This window comes from Protomyctophum parallelum (genome assembly GCF_964188405.1).
Source record: "Protomyctophum parallelum genome assembly, chromosome: 12".
NCBI lineage: Eukaryota > Metazoa > Chordata > Actinopteri > Myctophiformes > Myctophidae > Protomyctophum > Protomyctophum parallelum.
In genome coordinates, this window is record NC_139712.1 from 15,918,056 (window position 1) to 15,940,730 (window position 22,675).

A 22,675-nucleotide genomic window follows, 5' to 3' on the forward strand; every position below is an offset into this window, starting at 1 on the left:
CCGCTGCTGCAGCTGTCACGGGGACCCGGGAGGCCGCGTCGCCACCCGAAAGCCCCGCGGCGGCACACGTCGTTGGGAACGGCCATCATCATCACTATCCAGGCTCGCAGGGTGTCATACAGTACTACAGCAACCCGCAGACGGGCCAGGTCTACATGCCGGCCCATCCGTACGAGAAGGCATGGGCACATCATGCACCTGAAGCCGCCTGCAGCGACGATAGGCCTGCTACACCATCAAGCGACTCTGAATCCCACGCGTCACCTGGTAAGTTAGTTGATCGCATGTAGGGTTGTACAAATATGTTTAAGTCTATGGTTGTACTTTGTTTCGCCTTTCTGGCTCACGGGTAGTAAAACTAAAATGCTTCACGCGCTCCCTCCAAACCCACGAGGTGTAGTCCATTGAGGACGGCCGCAATGGAAACAAGCCATAGGCTTTCTTGCGTTTTAAATCCTCTTATAGAAGACCTTGTATAATTGAACTGTACTAACCTTTTTTTTTGGCCAACTGTTAAAGTAATCAATCATTATCCCTAAAACCCCCTAAAACTTTAGTTTTCTTCTAATACACATCCCGCCTCACCCTTTTCAATGGCGACACCTCGTGGTATATAGTGAGAATTGCATGATAAGATTTCCCCACACCCAGTCTGAAAAGCAGGGCCTGTTTTTCAAAAATGTATTGCCCAACGGCTGGCCCATATGGGCATACTAATATCACAAAAAATATATATATATATTTTTGCAATGGAAGATTTGTCTGACCAGTGACTATCGCACATTTTAAAAGCATTGTTGTGACCCCAGAGAACCAGTTTTTAACTTCGACCTCTGCTTTCCTCTACACAGATTCATTGAGCCCTCGCTGCAGCAGCAGAGGTGGAGGTCTCCCCCAAGCAGATCCACAAACCTGGTCAAGACAGAACAGTGTCAGCTCGCTCCCAGACGATCCTAAACCCACACTTGAGACAGATTCATGGAGCTATGGCTGCCACGCAAGAGAGCGAGGACCCCCCTACGCAGATCCAGTTGCCTGGACAATAAGGGAGCTTGATGCCAGGAGGGACAGTGTTAGCCCACTCCCAGACGATCCTGAACCCACACATGACGCCGATTCATGGAGCGCTGGCTGCAACGCAAGAGAGAGAGGTCTCCCCCAAACGGATCCAGTTGCCTGGACAACGAGGGACATTGATGGTGCGACTGCGAGGGACAGCGTTAGCCCCGACAATCCTGAACCCACACATGACGCGGATTCATGGAGCTCTGGCAGCAACCCAACTGAGCGAGGTCTCCCCCAAACAGAGCCAGTTGCATGGACACTAAGGGACCTTGATGGTGCGACTGCGAGGGACAGCGTTAGCCCCGACAACCCTGAACCCGCACATAACACCGATTCATGGAGCTCCGGCAGCAACCCAAGCGAGCGAGGTCTCCCCCAAGCACATCCAGTTGACTCGGCGATGGATCTCGACGATGGGAGGGACAGTCTTAGCCCCGACACACGTGAGCAGGTCCCCTTCTCTCCGTTTACAGAGAATCTGAATATCCCCACCACCATAGGGGACGTGGATGCCCCTGAACCCGACGCCCCTGACCCCATACACGCACCTCTGTCCACCCCAAAGAAGCGAGGCAAGCGAGCCAAAGCAGCAGCGAATGCTGTCCGCGATAGACCAAGACCAAAATCCCGGTCAGCATTTTCAGAGGGTCAGATGGACACCCTAATGCAGCGTTTCAACACTCAGAGGTATCTCACCCCTGGTGAGATGAAGGAGCTGGGAGAAGTCACGGGGCTAAGCTACAAACAGGTAAAGACTAAAGAATGTCATGTAAATCTAGTTTAATACTTTTGAATGTACTTAAAGGACAACTTTAGTTTTTTTCAACCAAGGTTCATGTTTTAGGTTGTTATTAGAGAAAGTAAAAGATGAGTGTTCATTTCTTTCATTTGCTGCTTTCTTTCGTTTTAGGGATTTTAGCTCTTTTTCAGAGCATGGGGCTAAATATGTATTTCTTTACAAAATGTTATGGTGATTTATTTTTATATTATTTACTATAGTCCTAATAAACCCCAGGAAATTACATCTGGCCACAGAAGATCACAGGATCTACTGAATGTGAAGGTAGCCTACTGGGGGAAGGCTTATACTGTGTGTATAGGCTCAATATGTCAGTTTGTCATATTCAATAGATCCTGTGATCTTTTGTGGTCAGTTGTAAATTCTTGGGGTTTATTAGGACTATAGTAAATAATAAAAAAATAAATTGCCATATTTTGTAAAAAAACACATATTTAGCCCCATGCTCGAATGCCCCCGCCCCCCTGTCAAAAACTGCTAAAATCCCAAAAACAAAAGCAGGCAGCAAATGAAAGAAAATTAACACTCACCTTTAAATTTCTCTAATAACAACCTAAAACATGAACCTTAGTTGAAAAAAACTAAAGTTGTCCTTTAACTATACACACACACACAGGCAATCATTGACTCTTGTGCAGTGTTTAATAATGTGTGAAAGAGGATAATTGGTGGCTTTATGGGCAATATTAATAGATTTATTTTATCTGGTGTTTCAGGTGAAGACCTGGTTTCAGAATCGCCGCATGAAGCTGAGGAGACACCTGAAGGACGGCGAATGGGACATTTCTCTCAAGAAGGTCGGCAGCAAGAAAACCAGTCCTAATGCCAGTCCTAACCCTGCACTCGACACCGACAACATCCAAGCAGTGAGTGACCACATCATTATGAAAGCTATGAGGGTTTCCATTTTCTCTCTGGTCTAAAAAGTTATAACATTTAAGAAATATCTGTCGAGCCCAAGTGTCCTGTTTATCAGTAACAGAGAATCTGCAGCAGGCTGAGACGCACAAAAAGTCGTCCATTAGGGGAGGCCCGACCCGAGTTGTGGCCGTGGCCTTAAATGCAAGACGATATACACACCGCCAATCATTTACAGTAGCTTAATGTTGGATATGTTTGTGCTTCAAGTTGTCTGTATATTAAAGGTAGGGTAAGTGATTTTCTTTGCTTAAAAATAAGTGTTAAAGCTCAATCTATATTGTGATAGTACTCATTGATATAGAGTGTTTGATCAGTAACAGGACTCTGTCTCTAGCTTTTTATTAAACATTTTATCCAAACAGGACAGAGAACCCAGTCAGGACCATGGAAACAGATTAAACGTAAGCGTGACACAAAATTGGAACTGGAACACACTTACCTGAAAATGTATGTTCTGTTTTAACCACAAAATATCACCGTAACACCCATCCTGTCCTCCCTGTAGTATCAAGAAGAGGTATTCCGTGCACAGCTTCAGGAGCAATACAACCAGCAGATGGTGTCTGCGTACAACCAGAGCCCTGGCCAGAACCTGGCCTACTACCAGTACCTGGCAGCGATGGGTGGCTACAGCGCCTGGCCCTCTGCTTCTTCTTCCCAGCCTGTGGCCCCTCCAAACGGCTGGACCATGTTGAACCCGTCTCCCGCACAGACCACACCCTATGAATACAGCACTGCCACAGCTGGCAATTCCAGTGGCAATACTAGCATCGACAGTGACGATGTGGTCGATCTCTCCATTCATGGCGGCGGCACCAGCCAGTAGTAGTGATTTGGCCAGAGACTAGTGAGAATGCTACTGTGATATTCTGTTATATTTCCCATGCACAAGTTTTAAGACGCCCAAATTGGTGGTGGTTGGCCTGTTCACGGCTGCGTGCATGTGTGTAGTCTCGTTCGTGTTTTATCTTTACCCCCTTTTTTTTCCAAATGTTTTTATTTTTTTACTGAGTACTTATAAATCGTGTTCTTTGCTCTTGGCAACTCCTGTGAGTTTGAAGCCCTGATGAAGTCTTGTTTTATTCTATCACTTATGTACTGCCAACAATGCAAAGTACTACTACATGTCTACACATTTATTTGCCTGGGTGTTTTTTTCTTTGTTGCTTTGAATGCCAGTTCACGTTGCTAATTGAAATTTATTTTTTTACATTTGATATTCAATTAAATCATTGAGTTTGGAATCACGAGTAAGTGCTTTGTGTGCTCTCTGGGGAAATAAGTTGCATCTCTCAAGTTCCAACATTTTAGGAATGGATTGATAATGCCATGTAAAATGAGTCTGAGTTAATACCTAATAGTCAAAGGATTGAGAAACCCAGAACTAGCCAGCAAACCAAAGAAGTATTTTATTGAAAAGTTTATTTACATCAGAACCAAAATCAGTCAATGGTGACCACGATACATACAATGTTGCTCCCATCACCCACATAATGCAACACCAGGCATTCGCCCATGTCTCCACTGCAGACCTACATGGGGTTTGTCAAGGATCAAATGTTTATGCACAACAGGGACACAGATATATGAACAGTGTTTTAGCCAAATAAGTTTAAGCACAATGGGTGGTGGCAAACCGGTCCCATTTAATAGTCAATTGGATTCAAAGGGCTTTATTGACATGAAAAAACATAGGTTTAAATGGAGGGTATGCGCGTGACATCATACCCGGAAGTTATGCGGGAATGCTTGAGTCAAACTACTTTCTGGCCTTGACAGCCCGTACATCCAAACAGAAGTCATATCTGATTGCATTAAATGACATTAAACAACGTTAAACTCACTTTACCACTCGATCTGCCATTCACTTTATGCATGCGCATACCCTCTATTGCTAAATCCAAAAGTGGAACAATACATCAGATTTCTTCTGACTCGTGCAACATAAGCAGCCATGTAAGTGGGAGACTTTCCTCCACAAGGAGAAATCAACACCTGCATGACGAAACTGGAAGTCATCTCCATAGGTAAGATTGTTGAAAATCGTACAGTATCTGTTACTGTGTGTGTGGGGGGAACCCAACAGTGTAGCTGATGCCATACTGCAACATACAACGCTATAACCACACACTTATTTCACCATACACATTCCATTCATTCCTGATGATGGGACACAATCATCCCTTTATAATGCAGCGTCCCCGTTTCATCCTTAAATATATAACCTTGTCCCGTCCCACAGCAGCCCTTCATTTGTTCATTCATCAACTCACAACCATAACAGCTTGTATAGTCTCTTTATTAGGTCCTGCCAAATCAAGGTTAAAAGGCCCCTGTTTCTCCTGCCATCCACCCCTACAGGATGTGTGTGTGTGTACAACCGAGATAGGCTTTCCACCACCTCGGAGGAAAGCCTGGTCTGTTTCAAAAGTCTGTATGATCCTGTCGGGAGCTCTCGTAGCCTGTAGCTTTTATTGAGAAAAATCGGTTTGAGAGGAAAAAAAGGAAGTTGCCGCCTGTTGTTCCTGCCTGTCGACTACAAAACAATACTACAACATGACGTAACGATATCATCCGCTCCCGACAGGATCATATACCCTAAATGAAATGGTGCCCAGGCTAATGTGTGTATATGGCATGAGGCAATGCACTTTACAAAGTGTGTGTGACTGTGCATTGTATTGTACAGTGTGCCCGCAACGCGTACCTACGCGTATGCACAAACCCTTCTGCACACACATACACATCTGTGGCCTTGCGCTCTCTCTTCTAGTCCATCTTGAGGCTGCGGTAGATGTAGCGTATGAACGCCAGCGAAGCCCAAAAGGACACCGTGCCCAGCATGAGCGAGAACACCAGAGCCGTGAGCAGCGAGTAGCCAAAGAACTCGGCGCTCTGCACCAGGCCGCTCATGGACGAGCGGTTGCGGTAGTAGAAGACGGAGTAGACGAATATGAAGAGTCCGGTGGACGCCGTGCTCAGCACGCTCCGCCACCACCAGCGGTAGTCCTCGCCCGACAGGAGGAAGTAGGTGAGCGCCACGGAGATGCACGCGCCCACCGACAGCAGGATGGCGAAGACGCACAGCAGGATGCCGTAGAGGGTGTAGTGCTCACGACCCCACACCGTGGCGAAGATGTAGTAGAGCTCCACGGAGATGGCACTGGAGGACGGATGGAGAGACGAGACAAAGGAGTGAGGGGGAGAGGATAAGGAGGAAGAGACCGATTGAGGAAGTGTGACAAACAGTGAACCATTCAAAGGCAATGATCTGACAAAAAAAACATTTTAGCTAATAAAAAAAAGGAAAACTGAAACTGTAGTGTTTACAAAACTAACTAAAACAAAGAAAATGCTGTCATCTTTGTCAATTTATTTCATACACAACTGACAAGCCTAGTTGGTATTTGTTTTGTAAGGAAGGGCAGTCATGATGACTCAGCACTAAGACTATTTTAACATGATTGAGTCGCAGTCCGCCCCCTTTCATGACGACAACTGGCCCAGCAAATAATTCCCCATGCATTTTTCCCATAGACATTTCAAAAAGTATTTATTTAAAGATCTGTAAGCCTCGATTAAAGCCAACTACGATCGTGACAAATCATGACAACAAATACAATATTTTGGGCCGAACAAATAATTAGAAAGAAGAAAAAAAAGGGCAGGACACTTTTTGTTGTTTTTCTTTGTAATTATTTGTTCGGCTCAAAATATTGTGTTTGTTGTCATGATTTGTCACGATCCAAGTTGGCTTTGTCCGTGGCTTTAAAGATCTTTAAATAAATACTTTTTGAAATGTCAGGTCAGCTACCGCCTTTTTACATAACCACTACCCACCTGAATGGCAGGAAACCGCCGATGGCCATGTGGACAGCCGTGTGCTTGTACCAGGGCTGGCTGGGGATCTGTCGGGGGATGTTGCGGGTCCGGCAGGGCGCCTGGAAGCTGCCGGCCCGGTTCTTGCCCACGATACCCCCGATGATGGTGAGAGGGAAGCCCACCAGGACCCAGGCGCCCAGCAGCAGGAGCACAGTGGTGGCCGGCAAGGCCTGTGTGGAGCCACTCCACCAGTGGACAGAGTTCACCACACTCCATGTCAGGAACAACGGAGCTGTTGGCATACATGACTACAATGTAAGCAAATACAGCAATGTTGGAAAAATACAGCAACTGGCATGGATTCTGTGTTTGCTTACTTCTGCCTGGAGACTTCCTCGGGAGACAAATAATAAAGAACCTTGAACCTTGAATACCCTCTAGAGGGAGCTAGAACTATTAGTTTCTTTAAACAAATAAATGTAAGTCTACTCTCAGGAGGAGATGGTTTACTTACTGACTGACTGACTATTGTTGAAATGCAGGTTGGGGGGGGGTCATATTTCTGCATGTGTTAAGACTCCTGTGGGCTTGGAGAGTTTAGCCATCTTTGGTTTAGGTTTATGGCACGAGTCCTAGCTTGAAGTGAATATTACTGTACTGTATGGAAAGCATAAAGGTCACCGTTTAAAATGAATAAACCAGTAATAGCCGATGTATGTAGGGTTAGAGTTGTTAAAATGGTCTAAATGCTATGTTAATTTTTGCTCCTCAAAGACCCCTGAGAGTTAGCAGTTAACTGCAATATGTTATCTTTATATTGTTTACTCCTTTCTATGCGTAGCTCTCTTCTTAGCTACAGATAATTAGCCTGTGCTACAGTGCATATTTGCCCATGAGGTGCAGGGTGTTTTGTTAAATGTGCGGATGTATTAAATCGAACAAACAGAAAGGTTGGAGCGCACACCAGTAGTGAGGAGGTGCTGACCGCAGGAGTTAAAACTATGACTGAGAAAGGAAAGAGGCCGCACAGCTCGTAGTCACAAAATGCCATCAAAATATTTATTTTTCCAACGTTTCGGCAACAAGTTGCCTTCTTCAGGGAATGTATTAAATGACATTTAGATTTACAGACACAAAGTAATGCTGAAATAATGCTGCCCTATAGGCAGTAGGGATGTGCATGACTGACCAAAATAAATGTGGATTATTCCACTGTTTTTAAGATGATTCTAATGAAACCATTAGAAGAATGCCCTAATAGGCAGGAGGGATGCAATCAAGTATTGCTACAGACACAGTTGTGACCCTTGATCCCGACAGAGGAAACGGATGTGCTTATTTGGTAACAGCTGTGAGGTGAGACTGCTAACAGCTTGAAAATGTTGCCCAATACAGTACTTTCAATAGGGAGGAAGTATGTTCTGAAACCAACGATAAAAGGGCTCAGTATCATTCATGATCACAAAGTCATGGTTCACAGGGTTCTCTTTCCGACAGCCATTTGGTACCTGCTAGTATGTTGTGTGTTGGCCTGTTGGATAACTGTATGAACGGTTAAAACAAGGTTCTGCTGTAACACATGATCCACAATTACCCTTTTTAAACACTTATGCCCTAAATACTAACATGTCATGTCACAACACCTTGTGAGCTCATATTGTAGTGTAGATCTGCCATTTGCTTATAATGACATTCCCAAAACAAGGTAATCAGGTTTAATGTGTGGTTAAATAAAAAGGTAAATAAAGAAATGGGGAAATGAGCATGACATGCTTTTCAGTGAGACCGTACTCACCAGAGAAGAGAGACGAGGTGAGAATGATGTTCCACACCCACCGCTGGCCGTGGATCTGCGTGTAGAAGCTGCATGAAACGTAGCCGGACACACAGCTGGTCAGCGCATACAGGACGATGGCCGCCGAGTTGATGGCGCCGTGGCGATGCACGTTGAACATTCCCAGCAACGCCATGACGATGATCCCTATGGAAAGGAAACCGTGGTTGCAGGACAGCAATTCATCAGAAGAATCAAAACTTGTGTTCCAAATGCATTGTTTTTCATCCTACACCACTTGCTGTAACTGGCCAGTTGTCACTGTACCTAACCTTAATCATAAACATAATCTCACATTGATTGCTATACATATCACTTATAGCACCTTTAACAAAGAAAGTGTAACATGTAACCCCCTGTGTAGGAAGTTGATTATTTACATACGTTTTGAATAGATTTATTCACTGGAGAATAAACCAGGCCTTGTCGCCTGTTCACTTTGTCTAATGCATATAGGAGAAAACTGCAATGTCAGCAGTGGAAAGTGAAAGAAACAATCAACATTGTTCAACTGTGCCTGATTAAACACTTCAGCCCTATATGTACATTGCGGGCGTTGCGACGCACTGATAGCTTGTAGATCTGCTATTTAAAAAAAAAACATGTTTTTATTAATTTGGAAACCCTGAAACGGGACATTCTTCATAATGCGTACTTTTACTTTTCGTACTTTATAAGTGCATTCCGACCACAATACTTTTGTACTTTCACTCGAGTATACATTCTGAATCCTCGGGTCTTTTACGTGTAACCTTGTACTCCTACATCGCAGTATATTGTAGTACAAAAAACACAAAGTGAGTAACGTAATTTCCGGACTATAAGCCGCGACTTTTTACCCATGATTTGAACCTTGCGGCTTATACAACGGTGCGGCTAATCTATGGATTTTTGCAGAGCCATCTAAGGCTCTGAGCTAACGTAACGGCCACTAGGGGGCCATCTGCGGCTTATAGTCCGGTGCAGCTTGTATACATACATATTTGGGATTTTCCCTGAATTTGGCTGGTGCGGCTTATATTCAGGTGCGCCTTATAGTCCGGAAATTACGGTACTTAATCCATCGCTGGCTTACGACGGATTCTCCCACGCCTCAGAGAGAGAGAGAGAGAGAGAGAGAGAGAGAGAGAGAGAGAGAGAGAGAGAGAGAGAGAGAGAGAGAGAGAGAGAGAGATAATCAGGGTGAATAGGGATACAGGGTGCTGCGGAGGGCTCTGCTCCGTGTTGCTTAATTTGTCGGGGATCAGCAGCCCCCCGTGTGCGCAGAGAATGTGCGTAGACTCGGATTGTTGAGTATTGCTCAATTAGTGATTGCTATTAATTAGTGGCTCATGTTTCTATGATATGGGAGGGCTGTGATGAGAAGCATAGATGTTTGGGAGGGAGGAAGCGACGCAGAGCAACAATTGTACCGTTCCTGACCACGGCTTAAGGATCACGCATACTGTGATTCCATTTAATTTCTAACACTCATGATTAAACTGCGGCATGACACACGCGCGCGCACACACACACACACACACACACACACACACACACACACATGCATGGACTGACACACATGTGAGTACACGTCTCCCTCATCTGTGCAGACACGCGGCAAAAGACAAACATTTATTAGCCGCACATTTGACTCGCGTGATCATTGAAACACCTGCGCGCGTCGGTCGGACTGGAATTGAATTGCATCACTTAGTTAAGCCACTTAAGCGCCGGCCGCGTTGCTTAATTTGTCGGGTTTCAGCAGCCGCCTCGCGTGCATGCGCGTTGACTCGGATTGTAGGTAATTGCTATTAATTAGTGGCTCATGCTTTTATGGTGTGGGAGGACTGTGGTGAGAAACAGAGATGTTTGGGAGGGAGGGACCACAGCTCATTCAAAAGTCATTCAAAGTCATTGAATTAGTTTTCATTTTCGTTTTCTTTCATGTCATGTGGCCTTGTGGTTAGAGTGTCCGCCCTGAAACTGGGAGGTCGGGGGTTCGATCCCCGGCCGGGTCATACCAAAGACTGTAAAAATGGGACCCTGCTTGGCACTCAGCATTAAAGGGTTGGATTGGGGGGGTCAAATCTACTAATCAAATGATTAGCTCACCGCTCCAACAGATGCGGAGAACAAATTTCACTGCGGTAACGTGTGTGACAAATCGTATGACTTTGACTTTCAAAAGCCGGGAATCATAGCTTCAAATTGACATATTGGTTTTTCAGTTTGACCCAACAGTTTTGGACATATGTCTTATAGAGAAATGTCTTTCAGAGAAACAGCGAGTTGAGAAAACAGGCTTGAAAGGTTCCCTTCTGTGGACTCTAAAGGTCCCTGCACACTTTTTTTCTTTTTTTTTAAAGATATCTTTTTTGCGGCTTACGCCTTTTATTGATTTTTTAAGGGACAGATAGTAGGCTGACAGGAAACGGGAGAGAGATGGGGGGATGACATGCGGTAAAGGCCGTGACCGCGACTGGATCACCAGTCCGGTGCCCAGACCGTTACGCTACGGCCTGGGCCAGGTCCCTGCACACTTGTTATGATTTTTAGCGGTTTTCCGAAAAAACGTGTCCTGTGTGCAACCACCTTAAGACTTTCCCCCGAACATTCGGGAGTTTGAATGTTCGCTCATTATGGTTTGGCACTCGAATCTTAATTAATGGGCTCGAACACTTTTTTTTTTGAATTTTGACGATCTCATCCACTAAAACAGGGGTTTTCAACTGGTTTTGACCCAGGGACCACCATTCTGACTAGCAGCAGCCTGGGGACCACCACTGTTGTGTCGGGTGGGATCATCGTAGATCTACGATGGACCCACGGCCACCCGACACAATAGTGGTGGGGCATTCATGCACCATGGGTTAAGATTGTTTTTGTTTTCTTCTTACTTGTTACTCACTAATCACAGGCTACATTCATGAGCTGGACAAAAAAAACTAAGTATTTTATTATCAAAAGTTTAACAAAAGTGGTTTTTACTTGTACTAAGCAGGACTCAAAATAAGTCTCAAAATAATAATCCATTTCAGTTAATCACCCAAACACATTTGACACATTTGACAGTCACAGTAGGTTTGTTTCTGACAACGCCCCCCCCCCCCCCCCCCCCCCCCCACACACACACACACACACACACACACACACACACACACACACACAGAAACAGAATATATATTTTTATCTTATTCTATTAATCTAATAATCTTCTCTTTATTTTAACCAACCTACAACCTGCACCGGTTTATACATTACCTTTCTAACATACAGAGGGAACTGTTCATTGTGTACCGTCACTTTAAAAGCGTAATGTATACATCATCGTACGACGGTGTCACGCACCAAAAATAGCCAATCTACCAGCTCACATTGCACCTGGTTGCATCGCGTTGTGAGCTTGTAGCTCTGCCTTTTCGGCAACGATAGACTGAGAAGTTGCACATTGAATAGGCCTACGTCACGTATTATGTGAGACTATTCAATCGATCCGCGGCAGATATTATAACTCTATGGCAGGGAGATTTGACTTTCCCAAACGTATTATTATGAATTGGATGAATAATTATGGCAACGCAACGTCTTACCGTGCTTGCCTTGGGCAGCAAGCACGGTAAGCATGCATGCGTTGGGTGGAAGCACAACATGCGTTGGGTGGAAGAGAAGGATGGTTGTTCCACTGCAGCAGCTGATGGCTCCGTCAGCTTTTTTTAGTTTATTTGACACGTTGAGCACTTGACTTTTTGAATTGTAATGTTAGATTCGACTTAAGTTATTTTTATTATTCACAAACAAGTAAAAATAGTGCAAATAAGTTTTATATATATATTAGAAAGGTAAAAAAAAAAGTAAAGAAAAAAAAGGCAAAAATACAACTTTTCTGAACGCCTGTCTGCGGACCACCAGCAGTACCTCCGCGGACCACCAGGGGGCCGCGGACCACCGGTTGACAACCCCTGCACTAAAATGAAGGGGGACCACTTTGGATGACATCCCAACTGGAAATGCCATCGAATATTGCCCATCAGACGCCTGTGGAGCGGTGCGCTCGTTGTGATATCATTAAAGTTCCATCCTGTGATTAATCTCCGTCCTGAACGTAACTATCTGATAGGACAGAGACCTCCGTTTATGTCGCTCAGGTTGTTAACCTGGAACCCCCTCAGGGGCCGCTGGTGGTCCCCTGACCACTGGTTGACCTGGAACCCTCTCAGGGGCCGCTGGTGGTCCCCTGACCACTGGTTGACCTGGAACCCTCTCAGGGGCCGCTGGTGGTCCCCTGACCACCGGTTGACCTGGAACCCTCTCAGGGGCCGCTGGTGGTCCCCTGACCACTGGTTGACCTGGTACCCCCTCAGGGGCCGCTGGTGGTCCCCTGCGTCTAGTTTCACCCGGCGTCTCCGGCCAGGATAGCTGTGTAGCTGAACACACTGTCTGCTTCTTTTCATCGTGGGCTGTGTCGATAGGCCAAGCATTGCGTGACATGTGTTCCACTGAAGCAATATAAGTGATACAAGCGCACCTTAGGACTCGGGTGTTGTTGTCCAACGGTGAATATTACAGATCCAGACAGATTGGTGTTGTGAGAAATGTTTCACTGGACGGTACATGTGGATGTAGGACCTTTGGACGTATTCACAGCCGCTGCTGCAGCAGCTGTCGAGGATGATCTGTACGTCTTTACACGGGGCAGTTACATCGCTAAGTATGACGACTGGACCTGCATCTGTACGTGTGTCTTCAACACAGTGTCGTTACGCTGGAGAGCATTGAGCACAGTGACAACTGGAACCGGACTGGGGTTTCGTTGCAGGAGGAAGATCCTGAGATCCGATGGCCACAGAGCTGTGCTGATAGGACACAGCATCTACGTCTGGGGAGGGAGACGCCCTTACAGAGATGTGCTTTACGTGTTTGACGTAGACACCCACAGCTGGTCCAATATTTGAACCAATCTGCCACCATCATCGGGACAAAGATGTTTGTATGTGTGGCCACAGTTGGGCCCAGCTACATCAGAGTGTTTGACACAGAGACAGACCTCTGGCTGAGCACTCCTGCACCAAATCTTGAAGTAATAAGCTCGTCTAATTTAGCCTTTGCCTACAACGGAGAGCTGTACATAACTGGTCGCCTCATCTGGGAAGCAAGTTTCCTGTGGAAATTCAACCCAGAGACCTTTTCCTGGACCAAGGTTACGCCCAAGGGGAACGGCCCGTCCCAGATTCGTAATGTTCACTTTTGCATGGTGGGAGATCGTATTGTCTTTGGAGAATTCAAATCCAACATACAAGGAGACCTGTGGATCCTAGACTCCAGTCCTAGACTGAAGGCGTTCTGTAAACTAGCGGTTATTCAGTACGGTCTGAATCAGTCTGAACTCCCACACGACATCCGGTGGGAACTGAGAACCATGACTGTTGAGAGTACGACCTTCCGTTGGATACTGCCATGAAAGAGAACAGGCAAGAGATGCAGCATATTCCAAGACTCAGGTATCTTGCGTCAGCTGGACTACATACTAGTGAGGAGAAAGTGGAGGAACTCCATCCTGAACGCTGAATCGTACAGCACGTTCAGCTCTGTTGGTCCCCAAGCCAAGCCCTAACATCCAATATGACTGGAAGGCATTCTCAACCGATCCTTGCCTGCAAGACAAGCCTAATGAAGAATACAGGCCATTTGGCTTTGGGTGTGTGCCTGTGCTCGACAAAACCAGAACCACCCTGCAGTCCAGACACCCGGGAGTCGTGGCGCCACGGGTTAGAGTCAAGTAGTAGTAACAATTAGCTAAAGTTTTCAATTTAATATAGTGGATTAAAAGTGTACAATATTTCCCTCTGAGATGTAGTGGAGTAGAAATACTGGGAATTGTAAATACGCAAGTGTAGTACAAATACCTCAAAATTGTACTTAAAGACTATTTCAAAAGTAGCACATGAACGTGTTGCACCTTTCAAAAACCTTTCCAAAATGTCTGCCTATAATGACATGCTCAAAATTGGGACGACAGGGTCAAAGTCGTTAAGAGCATTAAGCCCAAACCTCCCCAGAGCACCTATAGGGCAGCAGACAATGTCAACATGTGCCCAGTAGCCACTGTCCCTATATACTTTAATTCCACATCTCTGTCTAATGAAAATAGCTGCGGATTGCTCCAGAGTGCTGACGCTTAGAGTGCACGACAAGGGCTGTGTGCCTGCGTGTGTGCAAATTTGTGTGTGTGTGTGTGTGTGTGTGTGTGTGTGAACGAGGGTATATATGTTGTGGGTGGAAATGTGCTGTATTCTACCAGGGGATGGACAGGGGTGGGGGGGTGAGATGGTGGGACTGTTGTCGGTGGGGCGCGGGGGGGGGGGGTATATCGCAGCTGCTGAGCTGCCCAGATTGTATCAGTGTAGAGGGGACCAAATCCTATCAGACAAGTCAGTGAAGGGAGAGGAGTCAGCACCGAAGGAAAGTGAAAGTTAATGAACAGGATTCGGGTCACGGCGGTACGGAGGCAATCTCCACAACAGATGTGCGAATGAAAAGCCAGAGAAGGAGAGATGGATGTGGGGAATGCATGCAGGGTTGTACAGGACAGGTTGAGGTCAGCCGTTTCTTTGTTTTAATGTTTAAAAAAAAAACGGTGTTGGTGAAGAATATTAAATGTGGATGTTAAATGCTTGGATGTTAAATGCGTTATATTAGCGTCACCCAGTTCCACTAAAGTGTGAGCATGTGACAAACCATAATGCTTCTCTCTAAGTGGATAAATGTTACACCCTCAGAGGACACATTTAAGCACAGTACAGCACAGTAAATGTACTTAGTACTTTCCCAGTGGGACGTGCCTCGAGGACCTCCCTATAGGGAGACGCCCGAGAGGCATCCTAACCAGATGCCCCGGGGTCTCCTCCCAGTGGGACGTGCCTCGAGGACCTCCCTAGGGAGACGCCCGAGAGGCATCCTAACCAGATGCCCGAATCAGCTAAGCTGGCTCCGTTCCAGGCGAAGAAGCAGCGACTCTACTCAGAGTCTCTCTCGCGTGATTGAACTTCTCACCCTATCTCTAATATAAGGGAGATGGGGGGGGGGGAAAGACCCTCTCACCTACAATATTGTAGGAGCCAAAATATACATTTTGTTTGTTGTTTATTCTATTTGTTTCTTTTTTCCCACGCTTGGGTTTTCGATGTGCCACAGCCCTTACCTGATTGATGAGCTCCTGCTGTGTGTCTGCTAATCACTATACTTATGTCAGCTGTGTGTCTGGGCAGTGGCATTCAGTGAGAGAATGGGGTTGAGCTCTAGGCTCAATATTTTCTGTTGACCGTTTAATCGTTTATAAGTATACCTACGTTTTCATTTATCAACATTTCAGTACATTCTTGGACCTTGTTTATTTGTCAATAAATCACCTTAACTACAATAAGAACTTTTCTGGATTTGATTGAAAGAAACGCGTCATACAGTTCCTGCCGACAGCTCAGCCTCATAGCACTACTTCTAATTTGATTCAATGGGAAGTAGTCGCTACAACATTGTCAACAGAAAATAAGATCTGCAAGGAAACACAATTGGAACATGGAGAACATCGCAGCAACAGTTGAACTTTGAGCGGCGCCTCAGTGACTCGGATTGGAGCGAGATGAACCGCCGCAGCGGTGAAAATGTTTGAACACGCAGCAGCGCATCACAGCCATTAGCGGTGAGTCGTGAGATACAATTGTATTAGCACGCCAATTCCTTCTGTGTATTTGGTTGAATTGAACACAGTTGGAAGAAGTGCTGCCGCTGGTCCATTGGGGACTATTGATTGTTGGCTGGTGTTGTGTGCGCGCTGCGCTGGATTGACGCAATTGACTTTATGGCTGCTCGTTTCACTGTGGTTGCTTGCTGTGAATTCTTTCTCGTACATTGAATGGAAATGTCAAAATGAGTGATACAAACGTCACAAGTACAGACACAAACGAAATGGATCTGGAGGATCAAATGGAGGAGTCACGGAGGAGGACGGTCAAGCTCACGGCCAAAGCGCCGTCAAATTAAATTGAAAAGGATCAGAAAGACCGTAAATCTTATGTGAAAAAAATGCAAGAGCTCACAAAGGAAATAAAAGGGCTCATCAAAAATGATGCAAATGTAAGGGATGTGCAAAGCACAATGGAGAAACTGAATGAAATGTATGAAAATGCAAAAGCAGCACATAATTCAGCTTTTCAAGCAATTGTCTTGATTCCACATGAGGAGGTGGACAATCAAAATGTGTGGTTTTCAGCTTTTCACGTGTGATAAAGCACCATTCAGATTTCAGGGATGATGTAAAACTGTGGTTTGATAAGAGTAAAATGCCCTGTGTAGGAAGTTGATTATTTACATACGTTTTGAATAGATTTATTCACTGGTGAATAAACCAGGCCTTGTCGCCTGTTCACTTTGTCTAATGCATATAGGACTTTAAAAAAACAAAACTGCAATGTCAGCAGTGGAAAGTGAAAGAAAATGATCAACATTGTTCAACTGTGCCTTAAGGCTTTTTGTACTAGGAGGTAAACCAGAGCCGTTGAACATTTAGCTCCCTTCCATGTTGCCACGTTATGCATGTGTGTGCTCAGGTTTCTAGTAATGTCACACTACTTCAAAGGAACTAGCTACGGGTCACTGATGCTCAGACAACGAGCCTGTTCAGTTTTCAAGCAGGACAAAGAAAGCACAACTCATATTCACGGATTTACATTACATTGGTAAATGGTAAATGGTGCATTTATATAGCGCCTTTATCCAAGGCACTTTACATAGATTGTGCATTACATTCACCCATTCACACACATATTCATACACCGATTGCGGCAGAAGCCATGCAAGGCACCAACCAGCACATGGGGAGCAATTTGGGTTTCAGTGACTTGCCCAAGGACACTTCGACATGTAGACAGGAGGAGCCGGGATTCGAACCGCTGACAGGTATTAAGGCTTTATACTATTTATACTACAATTATACGATTGTATCTGTGTGGCCACGAGGTGTGTCCTAGTTAACTCTATCTCACATAAATTATTTCTGTGGATTTCTGGTGAACCGCAGGTTCATGTGCACATGTACATAATGCGCACATTACAGGATACACCTATATGGGACACCCAGCTTGAAAACTGCACAATCCCGGACAAACTGGGACGTCTGGTCACCGTACTTCTACGTAAACTCCTTTATTGCCAGCGTTTGCCACATAGAACACAGATAGCAACATACCTCCTCTCTCAACCTCGCCTCGAACAGTGTCCGTGTTTCTGTGCAGTCAGTGTACTCGCACATGTGCATAAAGTATGCACAGTTAAAAAATCTTTGATGCACACCATGTCAAAACAGACATGAGCTGGTGATGAATTGTACTCCATATAACGCTAAAAAGAGACCCTTAAGGCTATGTGGATGCAAAACTAATAAAAACAATTTAATAATAATAAAGGCTATGTGGATGTGCAAAACTGCGGCAAGTATAACTTGGCACGTTAAGTGCGTGTGTGTACTTGAATGAGTGAATTCTCACCGGTGGCTAGAGTGAGGAACTGTGCCCCGACTCCCAGCACGGCACACAGCAGACTTTTGTATGGAGGAAACCTGAAGACATCGGTGTGTATGATCTTCCATCCGTTGTCGCCCTGGTCCAGATCATCGCAGCTGCCCTCCTCGTCCACATTGTACCTAGACGTGACAACAGACACTTTAATTAATGCAGGGATGAAATGGAAGAAGAAATAATAACACAAGACAAAAGACGCATTGCTCCTCAAGAAAACAAAATGAAATAGCAGGAAATTAACTCAAGGCTGTGAGTGTGTCGTGGTGGTGACCGATTTCGAAGGTGGTTGTGCAAATCATTGTGCTGGCACTGCTGCTGGAAAATTTCCACTGCGATAATTATTATAATTATTACAATTATTATAATGAATGCTACATTGTGCTCTATTTTTAGATAGTCACAGAAGGCCTGAAAGTGAAATGCTCTGTACCAAGGTTCCATTCAACAGTGGGCTGTGTGTCACAGAAAGGGGCTCTAAAAACAGAGATCACACTATTTCAAAGGCTGAGCGACGGACCTGGCAAAGTCATTTTTCAGGACCCTCATGAGGATGATGATGACGAAGCCCAGCAGCAGAACCACCAGCACCAGGGAGTTGATGATCGACAGCCAGTGGATCTCCAGCGTCTTGGGGAAAAACGAGTAGTCTCTGAGGCGGTCGGCCCGTCGCCCGTGAGGCAGCGTGGACTCGAACCAGTGGACGCTGTAGGTGTGCGTGACCTTCAGGCCGCCCCCTCCCACACCGACTCCCGCCACCGCCCCTCCCCCCTCCTCCAGGGGAACAGGTTTGACGTCCTTCACAGAGACGTTGGCGAAGATAACGGAGTCGCCGTTGTACTCGATGTTGAAGTCTAGATGGGTCCACAGACCCACCTGGAAGAAGAAATGGAAAAGAAACAGGAGATAATGTCACTCACTCGCACACAAGCACGCATGCAGAATATCTGATCCACTAGTTCTGGGGCATCATATTTCTTTGTCAAGAGTTTCACTATTGCATTTTAATGTTTACAAGCCAAGGTGCAATATATACTGTATATATATATATTGTATGGTTCAGCTCCTGAATACATCTCTGACTCATTGGCTATTATAATTCCAGATCATGAGACATTCATCCCCTAACTAGTAACTACCTAGAATAAAATGCAAATCCGGTGCATGTATCTACGATGGTCCTACTTTCTAGAACAAACTGCATGATAACCTGAGATTAGCTACAACTGTAATGTGACATCTCATGTTAGAATTGTGCACACACACACACACACACACACACACACACACACACACACACACACACACACACACACACACACACACACACACACACTTCACCTTGTGACTGTGAGGGAGGAAGCCACTCTCTTCCATGTACCCCACAAACCCCCAGATGGGAATGTCGTCCAGGACAAACTCAAAGTAATACAGCTCCTCAATGGCCTCGCGAAGCATGTCCACCTGAGACAGACAGACAGACAGCATAAACAATATTAGTTTGGCTCTTCTACAAAAATAAAACGTACAAGTTAGTTACAAGGCTGCATTCTGTTGTATTATTTTCCCACCACGGAGTAACCTCCCATCTCGGAGGACAGTCGAGACGTGCAGTGTCGGTAGGCCAATCAGAGGCAGGCGGGGCGTTACCATGTCACACATTAGATATACGCGTTGGATACACCGAATATGACCTCAATCTGAAATAAATACCTGTTTCTCTGACAGACTCAGCTGACAAAGTGTCTTCTTCTCAACATTCTCTCTGAAGCGAATGTGATACAAGGACTCTGCCATCCTGTCTCCATCGAGAACCTCCCCCAGACTCAGAGATTTGTGGTGTACCTGGAAACAGAGTGTAAATAAGAACAACAATGTAAGTGCAATGGGAATGACAGACCAATTTTTGTACATTTATTCCTGTGGATTAGCATCTAGAACACTGAATATAACTTGCAGCAGGCTTGGCTTTGTTGGCCATTCCCCGAAGAAGACCTTACGAGGTGGAAACATTGGCTTCCTCTTTTTAAATAAGTGTTTGCATTGTGGCTATGAGGCCTTTTTCTTTATCTTTTGTTGATCTGCAAACATATTTCATCAGTGTGTCCTTTATTGCCACATCATAAAACACTGGGCAATGGTCAATTTGATTGGAACCATGAATTAACAACTTAAACCCTATGAACACTTTTGCACAGTTTGCATGTTGCTATTTTTGAATGTCCACCCCAAAATAGGGATACTGCGGTTCAAGTTACGCGATCAGTTTCATAGACAAATGAAAATGCGCAGTGCACACTGTACAGTATTTTTGTTTACATTGTATACTGATAGGCAAAGCCTTGGGCCTCATTCACTATAAGCTTGGATCAACACAGATTTTGTACTTCACGTACACACACCCTATTAACTTGCATCCATTTTCAATTACGGAGTCAGTCAGATTCATCAAAATGTTTTTTATTTTCCTGTGGATTTTGGCGGACGTACACTCAAACCGTTTGCCGTATCATAATGTTATTAGAATGGCTCATCATTCTTCATGAAAAATTAATTCCAGCAGTGCCAAACCCCAATTAAAATATCCATGTGTCTGACCTTCTCTGGACTGCAAACTGGCAGTGTGTAGTAGTGGTACGTCTCCTGGGGGTTGTGGTAAGGGCCCACTTTGTTGACATACAGAGTGACGTTATCCGCTTGCTTATAGCTGACCGCCCAGCCAGGCAGGACACACAGGACCAGGACGCAGTACAGGCTCATCATGGTCCGGCAGCTACAGGGCAGCAGGTGTCCTACTCCCACCTGCATGACTCCTGGAACAAAGACAAAGATTTCATTAGTTCTTCTGTAAGAAAAGTATGGGCTCTCTGTCCCCTAAAGACATCTCTCTCTCATCCCTCTCACTTCACGTCTAGAAATAAGGGGCATGCCCCATGCGGTTTAATTAGAAACAAAGCCAACATACGGGTATATCAAGTCATGCCTGTCTTTGTAAGACAAATGAGAGATTAAATGAGTGAGCTAGAGCAAGATAACTTGTTTAACCAGCAAAGTCATTGGTATAATTCCCACCCAAAGTTATTGGATTGTGTCACCTCCTCATCCCTGCCCCAGACCACACTCTCTCTGCCGGCATTTTACCCAGCCTTCTGGCCAAGTGGCCATACACTGTAGTCTAGTACCCATGTGTATGAAGGCATATGTTATTCAATATAAAAAATAAACTTCTTTATGACCAAAGATATCATTTCATTAAACTATTGTTTCCTTGTAGCCAGGTCCAAGTAGGGAATGAGACATTGCTTATGAGTGAGGGGAGGACAGAGAAGGAGATCAGCCGTAGAATCGGAGCGGCAGGCGTCGGTATTGCAGTCGCTGTACCGCACTATTGTGACGGAAAGATAGCTGAGCCAGAAGGCAACGCTCTCCATCTACCGAGCAATCTTTGTTCCTACGCTCACCTATGGTCATGAAGTGTGGCCATGACCGAAAGAATAAGGTCGCGAATACAAGTGGCCGAAAAGAGTTTTCAGGTGGCTGGCATCTCCCTTAGAGATAGGGTGAGAACTAAGCGAGAGACTCTGAGTAGAGTTGCTGCTTCTTCGCTCGGAAAGGAGCCAGCTTAGGTGGTTCGGGCATCTGGTTAGGATGCCTCGCGAGCGTCTCCCTAGTCCTAGGGAAGTCCTCAATGCACGTCCCACTGGGAGGAGACCCCGGGGCAAACCAAGGATGAGATGGAGATGGATGCATCATTACAAGGGCCTTGGAATGCCTCGGGATCCCCCAGGAAGAAGGTACTAATGTTGCTCTGGACGTCTGGAGAGGGAAGTCTGGAGCTCTCTGGTGGAGCCTAGCCTGGTTAATAAACCAGACTAATATCGCACGGACCGCAGGATATTAGTCTGGGGAGGCTCAGCTTGGATTTAATTTCCAGGGGGGCGGGTTGAAACATTGTCTCCTTGACGCAATTGGTCAGAGCTACTGTCAGTCAAAGGTCTCGAGCGTTGAAAGTCACTGTACCAAAGCCCGCCCATATTGCATACCGTGTCTCGATTGGCCGCCCCATTTCTCTGGTGTAGGAAATGGGCGTACAATTGAGCCTCTCCAGACCGTAATCTGCCGGCAGGCAATTCTTTTTTTGCCAACGGCTGATTCGGTCTGGTTTATTAACCAGGCTAGGTGGAGCCCCCACGACCCAACTACAGATAAGCGGTTGAAGATGGATGGATGGATGGATGCAGCCCAGTCTCCATCACCGCTGAAGGCCATACATACTCCTCATAACCTAAAACCTTGAACGGTGTCCCATTACCATTTCACTGCTCAGGCTTGATATTAGCCCTAGAATGTCTGTTGTTACATACTCTTATTTCACATCCTCTACTTTCATATCCATGTGAAAGTTCTGGCACAAAACGTGTAACTTACTTTGTAATTTACCAAACTTTCCTCTGATCACCACAAACGTCATCACGAATTGACCGGGGAGGCACAAATGTTTACAACTGAGGATGGCTCTGTATGTGAAATACTTGGCAATGTATGTAACAACAGAGACATTCTAGGGCTAGCTTGATATAAAGATTGATATAAAGTGCATATTGATTAGGATAACCCCTTTTTCCCCCTCACTGTATATGTTTTCTTTTCCCTTTTTATCTCCTTTATGATTTCCTGTTCTTT

General features: G+C 45.4%; 1 protein-coding gene across 2 annotated transcripts; it reads right to left on the minus strand.

Moving 5' to 3' along the window:
* Nucleotides 1-4,210: 4,210 nt before the first annotated feature.
* tm9sf1 (transmembrane 9 superfamily member 1) lies at nt 4,211-20,804 on the minus strand. Of its 2 annotated transcripts, XM_083778007.1 has the most exons (8): nt 20,591-20,804; nt 19,706-19,837; nt 19,334-19,456; nt 18,513-18,868; nt 17,963-18,117; nt 8,403-8,588; nt 6,626-6,899; nt 4,211-5,948 (listed from the first exon to the last, which is right to left on the minus strand). In XM_083778007.1, exons 1-8 carry the CDS (start codon nt 20,798-20,800, stop codon nt 5,555-5,557), a joined length of 1,830 nt encoding a protein of 609 aa, XP_083634133.1. In that variant the 5' UTR covers nt 20,801-20,804; the 3' UTR covers nt 4,211-5,554. The 2 variants fall into 2 exon arrangements, with proteins under 2 accessions (XP_083634133.1, XP_083634134.1); XM_083778008.1 differs by lacking the exon at nt 8,403-8,588.
* Between the last annotated feature and the right edge of the window lie 1,871 nt (nt 20,805-22,675).